The following is a 9,186-nucleotide window of genomic DNA, read 5'->3' as shown; positions in this document are numbered from 1 at the left end:
AGCCGGCACTTCTGTTGGACGCTCCCTGAGTCGCCTGTGTTGTAGCGCTAAAGGAGGAAATTAAAGAAAACCAATGGATGCTGAGGAGGGAGGAGAGGAGTCCGCTCCCGGCTCACCCCCCCACCCCCCCACCCCAGCGTGCTGCTCGTCGGGGCCATTAGGCTGGAGGGTTTCCTCATCTGCACCCCGCCAGAGCTCAATGGTTCGATAATTGACTCCTGGAGGGACGTGAAGTTGAAAAGCGAGTGCTGGCGCGTCTGGGCAGGTTTGGATGTGTCAACACCAGGCTGTTCCTGGGAAGGACAGAACATTCCCACTCCCAGTCTCACCAGTTTCACCAGTCGCACCTTCCAGAGGTCCCAAATTGTCCTGAAGAGTCCAGATTTGTCGAAACGTTAGAGCAACGACACTCAAATGCTAATCGGTGAGCCGAGGCTAACAGCTGTGTTTCCTTCTGGATGATGCCAGTTTTAGCCTAAATGATTGATCATGTGACCTTTTGTGGCGCCGTGATCCCATCTTACACCCACTAAAGGTCCGGTGAGGAAGACTGCCCCCTAGTGGTGAGAACGCAGATTAGCATAAATTAGAGGAAGCATCATGACGCTCTAAAATCTTCAACTTGATGCGATATGAATAACTAATGTTGAATACAGGTGATTCGTGCTGATCACCTGCGGAACAGTTGTGCCCTCACAAGAGTCCGACACCGGTCTTTCGGGTTTTCTCGGGTGTTTTTGCGCGTTAGCGGGAAGAGCGTGATGCTAGCTGACAGCTGCAGCCTGTTGAGCTCCGCAGGAGGCCGAGCCGATCTCTGCCCGGCAGCCTGAGCGCGGCGTGAGGCACACAGGTGCAGCACAGAGTCCGCTTCCCCGACAGCGGAAGAGATTAACGGAGACAGCTCCTGTCAGCATTTATAGCATCGCACAGACGATCCGGGTCGTTGCTCCGGTCCCTGTGCCGGTCTGGGAGCCGCTTGGGCTCCTTTCCTGGAGAGATCGCTCAAAACATGCGCACGTCCGACATATTACCACTTTTCATCACGTTTTTTTTCCCCCTCTACAGCGTTCGATCGGTATTTCCGGAGCCGCTCGCTGTCCAACAACAGGAGGAACGTTTGGTTCGCGGAGTTCTGGGAGGAAAATTTCAACTGTAAGCTGGGGATGCACGGAAAACGAGCCGGCAACCTGAAGAAATGCACAGGTGAGACTCAGATCAGAGGTTTTTCCTCTTTGTTGACCTCAGTTTCAGGGAAATCCTGGTGAATTAGGAGAATCTGGATAATGAAATTGCGGCGTAATCATGGAAAACTACGTCCACTTCGGATGCCTATCAGTTGTTTAAATTACTATGTTTGTGGGGACCATTGACCACTACTGTGTGTGTGTGTGTGTGCGCGTGTGTGCGCACGTGGGTCAAGGCCATTAACTCTGAGTACCGGGGCTTTTCCGTCCTCCCGAATCATCGACGCAGAAGCCAAACGGCCGCTCGAGGTTGACACACACCGGCGGAATGACGTGGAAATGGGGCTGATTATTTCACATGATTGGTCGGGGGGGGGGCGGAAATGTCAACACATGCAAATACAGGAACGAACGGGGAGAGGGATCGAGTTTGTTAGAGGGACGTCAAAGACGACAGCGTTTGGTCAACGACTAGCTTAGCGTTGTCACCTCCGCTCTGGCCCGTTTCTGTGCGCAGGAGTTCCACAGTAGGAGATCCACCACTGTATCACACCCAAAGCTAACGCTAGCTTCTGTTCTGAGTCTCCTCTGTGGTGGATTCACGGCCGTGGTGCTAACCGCTGCTAGCTTTATGGCGCTACAGCTACATTAAATAGCAACATTTAAAAGCCAATATTTCATCGCTTTAGGGGTTTTTAATAAGTATTAGTGAGTTAATTCCAGACCTTAGAACACACGAGGACGCCACTTAATCCCGTCTTTGATTTTTCCTCCTCACTTTTCGTGCTCGGGTGAATTAAAATCAAAATAACTGCTTTAAATCTTTATTTTAATTGCCTTTTTTTTTTTTTTTTTTTGAACAGTGCTTAAATTTCTGGCTCAGTGTAGCGAAGAAGAACAAATGAGGGTGAAAAGAAAGTAGAGGCGCTAAAATCGGGCTCCAACTGCAGCGAAAGGTTGAGATACGAGATTCAAAGCACTCAAAACTGCATTAAAGGCGTCGTGCACTCGTGCACGGCAGCAAATGTCACCTCCCACATCCTGAACGGTAATTCAGAGCCGCCTGGTTTAACGAGTTCGTCATCGGTCGCTACTTTTCTACCAGATTTTTCCTCCTCGTGAATCACCTGTGAGCTGTTTCCTTATTTTAAAAGCCTGATTGTTACATCAGGACGACTCGAGCTACAGGAAGCTAATGCATATTTTATGGAAATCAACCTGTAAAAAAACAACTGCATTAAAAGATAGGCGATGCCCAAAGATCCCCCGGTCCCTGAACTCACCGTCTCTCTTATGAAACAGTTCTCTTCCCTTAAATAACCACAAACCTTCTGCTGTGAAACGACTGTTTCCACTCAAGTAAAGGACAGCGGGGACTCAAGAGGACACCATCGTCCACTCAGCGTCCCACCTGGACCCATCGTAGCACAGAAGTGAGAGATTCAAGGGGACATACACGCAAGAAGTGGCAGTAAAGGTGTGAAAAACAGAAGAAACAGGCTCCCAGTGTAAAGTCTCACTGGTTCATCCATGCTAGGCTAATGTTTGGGCTAAAACAGCCCTGATATAGCCCAGAAGGCTACATGCTACATCATATTAGCGCTGTCAATCACATATTTTGCGTGTCTGTGGCAGGATTCCTAATCCAGCTAATCGGCTACATGGTTCCGCTATGTTTTATGCTAAACGCTCCAATCGGGGCTACATCTGTAAGCGGGACCTCTGCATTTTGTTTTGGCGCCGATGATAAGCTGGCTAGTCCTGCGGATATTTGGGTTAGGGTTAGAAATGCTAATACAACGTGTTCCTTTTCCAGACGAATCTGGTGCCGCCTCACGTGTCCGATAGCAGTCGCCGCTTTTAGAGCGAACATAATAGCGGCACATCAGAGGCTCCGGCGGCGAGGAGACGGGACGAGCCGGATCGCTTTGATTTAAAGTTCAGTAAACACAGAGAAATATTCATGTGCGCGTTCCAGAAGCGGCCTGGATATCAAATCACCTGATTCTCGCGGATCAGGTCGCAGACGCTGAGTTTTATTTTCTTTCTTCTTTAACGACCACAAAGGCGACAGAGTCCCCGTTCTTGTGAGGGCGACGCCGTGAAGGGAGCCGAGGAGAGCGCAGAACTCCGGGAGAAAATCCCCTCGCAAACTTTAAGCCCCCCGCGCTTCCCTGTCCTGATTGGGAAGATTAGCGCGCGATCGTAGCTTCCGCGCTAACGAAGGTTGTTAGTTCCTGCTCGGCTAACAACCAAATACGGGAGCTTATCCAGCGCCACACGTGTCGCCACTTTAACAAGGAACCTTGATACATTACTGTATATTATTAACGTGGAAATTATCTTCTAAATGCTACTTAGCAACGGTTTGATTTCCGTGCGCGCCTCCTGAACAGGAGAGCTTTTCTAAACTTTATATAATCTGCTTTCGGAGATGTGAAGGACTCCTGCGGAGGATTTGCATAAGTGCGTGATGCGCGCTACATTTTTAGGAGCGTAATTAGATCCCGAATTAGCCCCGGCGTGCTCGCTAACACGTGTTCGCGCGCTGCGAATAACAAGGTTGGCGAGGTTCTTGTTGGATAAAGGTTTGATTCCCCGAAGGCCGAACACATGACAGATGGAGTCGAGGACAGATGGAGACCTCGGAGGACGCAGGGACGCGCACGTGCACATGGACGCCGCCGTTAGCTCATTGATGAGCACCGATCGATAGCGTCACGTCCCACAACTCTGGATCAACCTGGAGCACCAGGAAATGACCTCAGAGTCTTACTGATCTGGGATCTGCTCAAGAAAGGCTAGCTAAATTAGCATGTTTAGGGAGATGTGGTGTCACTTCCAGGGCCTTGAAGGGCTCCTTGAACTCAAGGACCATGCCTTGGGTGTTTTGAACCCTGGAATCTGTAGAATATTTCATACATTCATACGGAGCTGCTAGCATGGACGTTTAAAGCGTAAACAACCATCAATCCCGACTTCCAGAGTCGTTTATAGGAGGAACCCCGACCGTGACCTCCGTTTGTAGGAGGAAACAACTGTAAATTTCTTCGTAAATTCGTAAATTTCTTCTGAATTTACGGTTCCATAACTCCCGAAACCTCAGGTTGCCCTAAAAGTAATGATGTGTATGTGCCAACGGTGCGTTAACGGGGGAGCGTTGCACCGAATTTACGGGATAATAAATCCAGAAAGGAAACAAAAGGCCTCAGAGGGGGGTTTAAGCTGAGGTTCCTCATGGTTCTGTGGATCCAGAACTGACCCGTTTCGCAGCACAACGGCTTATTTTTTTGCTTTAATCATGAAAAGTTGAGTTTTTGTTGTGACCTGATTTCCATCTTCATTGTTAATGTTCTTAAATTTGTATGGAATCATTTTTGTTTTAGTTCATATCTAGAGGAGGAGACCCAAATGAAAGGTTTTTTTTTTAGCATAAATTTATATTAATGTGTTAAATCAATGTATTTTCCACAACGAGTGCTTGTTTTTGTCCCTCCAGAGCTACCGTAGCTCGAGCAGAACCCTGGAATTTAAAAAAGAAAAGCAACTTTTCTCAACTTTTCCTTCTTTTTTTTTTATTTCTCCCCAACAATAAACGGAGCTATTGCGGCTAATCCAAAGTTTTGGGCGCGTATCAAACACATCGTCAGATTTTCCCCTCATCGGCGCTCCCGTGTTTCCCACCTTCGCATGTTTCCAGCGTCACGTCGGCTTATTTAAGAGTAGAAACAGACACAAACACGGCAGCTCTCCGAGGCTCCGAGGGGAAAAGAATCCTCTTTGCTCGGTGAGGAAGATTAAAGCAAAGACACTGACAAAAGGAAATAAAAAGTTGGAGCTGGCGAGCACGGCCGAGTGGTGCCAGGACAGTGATTCAGCATAATATGAATAATGACTAATGAATAATTTATATTAGCTCTCCATGCTAGCAGCAGTAATATATACCCATAATAATAGTGGGGTGTGATATATGTTACTCACATAAGTCGGTGGCATCTCATTATTCACAAAAAGTGCCATTTTTTTTATTCAGCTACCAGCTAACTGTAGCTAGTAACTGCTGCACTACTCACTAGCGTCATAACAGCATGCTAAAATTCATTAGCCACACCGGTTGGGGACATTTAGATTTATTATTGGCACGATGACTTCACGATCTGCTAGCTCTCAAGTCATTAGGTTGCTAATGGGTTCTTCCGTATTAGCGGCTGCGTTTCGTTGACCAAGCGCGACGCGTAGATCACATGATGTAAGTCGTCGCGCGAGGTAAACCTGATGGCGGCAGGTGTGTCGCTGACAAGGGCGTGACTTAATCAGTTAATTAATCAGTTAATTAGGTTTGTGTTTGGGGCGCGGTTCATCGTAAGCTAATCAGATTGGCCGTCCCGTTCCTTCGCAGGAGCGCCTCCGTCGTTAGCGAATATCTGACGAAGAGATTTGACGGGAGGAAATGGATGCGCTCATCTTGCCTGGAAGCAAATAAGGAACAAAGATGTGGGGAAAACCCACGATAAACATGGTGTTCATCTCCAATTGCTCTCATTTTGTGTTGCTGCTAGCTGCCTTAGCATTTGCGTTTTAAATGATGCGCTGGACAATCCAGAAGCCCAGGAAAGGGGCGTGGCCTAAGTCTAAACCGTCAGGCATCATCTTATCATGGCTGTTGCTTTTGAGCTGCCACCATGACGATGCTACAATTTTAGCATCTGATCCAGCATCTCTGAGTCAAACAGGTTGTTAGCCACTTCTGAAAGTGGAGCTTTTATTGTACAGCCCGTGTTGCCTCCCTCCCCAGACAGAAGTGAGATTTTAATCCCGTCTGTAGCCAAACGCTCGTGTTTGTGAGGAACTCTTGGCGTCTCCTCGCTCTCGGCGCTCACCCGTCTGCTGCTCGTCTCCCATTGATTATTCATTGGTGTTTTGGGACGTTTAGCCCTGAAGCTAGCTCGGAACCAGGCGAGCGTGTTTCGAATGTGTCACGCCTGTGCGCGTGCAGGTGGGTTTTCCTCCCACAATGCTAAAGCTAAAGCGGGCTACATATTTATTAAAAAATGTGCAGTCTGCATGTTATAAAAAGAAATAAAGACGAATGTGGGGACGGTGGTGCGTGGGTAGCATTAGCTATCCTTTCTATCTCCCTAATGTCTGACATCACATGTCTGATAAATGAGAGAAAAGCTAATTAAGCTCACTTTATGGAAATGTATGTATATATGTATCATCAATGCTGAGATTGAGTTAAGTTTGATGGGACGTATATTTTCCCTTAATTATTCCCCTCATTTGAATTTTTCAAAATAAATACATGCGGCGCGGAAGTGCTAGCGCGGGGTGGGGGGGGGGCCTCTCGACATGAGGGGAAAAGGAATGGGATTTAATATATATTCCTAATTGATGTTTAATTAAGGAGCTTGTCCAAGTAATTACTGTGTCTATCATCTGCGATGCCATCAATCATTTTCGGAGTAAAACCTGGCCGACACGCTGCCGCACGAAGGCATCCATCACGGACTCCTAGCATTAGCTCCACATCAGCGCCCAAACATCTTGGTTCGGGTTTGCGTCAGACGGCGTCGGCGGACATATTTGAGACGTTCCACCGCCATCGAGCGAGATGCTGTTTGTTTACGCCTGATGATGGAGTTTGGCTGTTGACACAGCTTTAAATCGTCATCGGGGGACGTTAGCTTAGCGAAGCTCTTCACCTGTCTTTCATCCGTCTGCGTGTGCTACCTCTGTCCACGCCTGCCGAGCATCGGCCACGCCCACTCCAACATTCTGACCAATCACACAACGGCCCTCGACCCCCAGACCAACTTTGTCCTGTGGGGACAGACGTCCCTCTGTCCTGTGCAGATGCATCGTCAACAATGTTCCACTTGAGAGAAACGGGAACGTTTCATCCTTTCTTCTTTTGATGCACATCCTCTCTCAGCAGTGCCGGCCCGGCCCGACCCAGCCCGGGTCTCCAACGTTATTAACTCTGAGCAGAAAAAGGCTGAATTTAATTTTGAGGCTGCTGGCTGGAAAACAGAGGAGAGTTGAACACGTTCGAGAGCGTCGGGGTGCTGATTACCAGGCAAACACTGATGTCAGGCCTTTCCTGGGCTAACGTCTCGCTAATCAATCCATTTTTAGACACATTAGCGGTTTTGGGGCCGTTTAGCGTTAGCGGCGGCTGACTGTATTGTATTCGTTCTTCACACACACACACACACACACACACATGCGCGGGTCTCCGTGCACTCTCTGGCTCCGTCACCTGATGCAATCCCAGGAAACAGAGACGGCACTGTTTGCTCAGTTAGCAACGCCGCTACCAGTGCCGTTCATTTAACTGTCTCGGAGCACCGATTGCATTTTCTTGCGATATGCTGATTAATGATGCATCGCGTCGTTTCACATTTCATAAGAATGACGGGATTCTCATTATCTGGTGATCTCTGGCTCCGGGTGGGACACGTTTGTTGTAGTTTTCCCTCTGAAAACAGCACAATCGATCACAGCCATCAGAGGAGGAGGCGGGGGGGCTGGAACAGTTCATTATTAGCATTATTTTCACTGGTTTGTTTAATTGGACACCGGAGCTCTTCCTGTCCGCCGGCGGGTTGCAACCTTTTTCGACAGCCTCGGTGACCTGTTGCTAACGCCCCCCTGTGTGTTTCCATGTGTTGAATTATGATATTTTTGAGGGCGCTACACCTTTAGCAGCCTGAAGAGCAAACGTTTGTTTAATGCATGCTGAGTCACACCGGCGTGAATCTAATAAGGGCTTATGTCTTGTTTAGCTTTATTTATTGAGTATTGGCATAATTGGGTTTGTAATTACAGCGGGGCATTAAGGAGACGGCTCCGGGGCCTTTTGCTGATTAGCAAGGGTGTGCAGATGCTTCACTCTGGTCTGCTCTCAGACAGACAGAGGTGTTGAGTTCTGGTTTGTGTGGCTCATTAGTTATTCCCTGGTTTGAAATGTCCTGTTTGTATCATCATTTTAGTGCTTCTTGAAACGGCGGCTTTAAGTGCTGTGAAAGACCGGCAACGACTGCGCGGATGATGCTAATCGGCCGCGGTGCGTGTGCGTGCGATGCCGTCGCTGTTTATCTGGCCTCCATGTGTAAACAGCAGGAAGTCCATGGTGTGTAAAAGCATCCTGAAGGCCAGATCTGACGTCACTGCTAGCAGAAGCTAATTGGGCCCGAGTCAGTTTAGCTGCACAGGCAGGGGTCCGATTAGCTGGAGCTTCCTGATCTTCACAGGTTTAAAGTATTGATGGTTGCCACAGAAGCTTTGAACCTCACTGATGTGGATTTGAGGCCAGATAGAGGCTAACTTCTAACTATCGGACCTCAAATGAAACAGAAAGACGCCGTGATCTTATCAGGGCGTCGCATTGAACGGATTAGCTTGTTAAGTGCTGAAATCCACAATCCACCAGCACGAGTCGTTTATTCGAGTCGAGACCCTCGACGTCAGAGTTCCGCCACGATTCGGTTCTCGTCCCCGAAGCTTTTCTTCTTTCATTAAAAAGGGGGAGTTTTTTCTCCTTTTGACAAGAGAAGTAAATCGTCCCCCTTTCAGATCAATAAGACTATTAGTCCTGTTGATTGTGTTAGCTTCACTCTGCTAAACTTCCCTGCTCAAGGTTCACCTCGGCCCGTTGCACTGGCGCTTTTGTCTCGGCTAAGTACCATCGGGGTGGGGGGGATACGATACGATGCTTGAACCCATGAACAGCATGTCGGCCTCAGTGGTGTCGTTCCTCTACTGTCGCTAGCAACCAGCTAATGTTGTCAGATACTTCAAAACTGAAAAAATGTCCAAACCAAGGTGAGGGGATGTTCCCTGGTCATTCATGGTGTCTCTAGGAATCTTCAGAGGTTAGCCTAAAGGTCGAGGAACTGTCCTGGTTTCAACTGTCCACGGCATCACCTGGAATGTCCAAATAGTGATAAGACGGCTGACAACTGGACATAAACCCCACTTTCCTTTTCAGGAGCTCATT

At 48.2% G+C, this 9,186-nt stretch overlaps 1 protein-coding gene across 4 annotated transcripts in view; it reads left to right on the top strand.

Moving 5' to 3' along the window:
* Nucleotides 1-9,186, top strand: part of grm8a (glutamate receptor, metabotropic 8a) — a 124,445-nt gene that overhangs the window by 95,591 nt on the left and 19,668 nt on the right. For all 4 annotated transcript variants that reach the window (XM_003972901.3, XM_029825746.1, XM_029825744.1 and 1 more), the window contains exon 6: nucleotides 1,066-1,203. In XM_003972901.3, coding sequence (XP_003972950.1) covers nucleotides 1,066-1,203 — 138 coding nt within the window. The remainder of the gene's footprint in view (nucleotides 1-1,065; nucleotides 1,204-9,186) is intronic.

The sequence above is a fragment of the Takifugu rubripes genome, chromosome 18, assembly GCF_901000725.2.
Source record: "Takifugu rubripes chromosome 18, fTakRub1.2, whole genome shotgun sequence".
In the NCBI taxonomy this organism is placed as follows: Eukaryota; Metazoa; Chordata; class Actinopteri; order Tetraodontiformes; family Tetraodontidae; genus Takifugu; species Takifugu rubripes.
The sequence above is the reverse complement of the archived record's forward strand: the minus strand, read 5'-3'. Positions and strand labels throughout refer to the sequence as shown.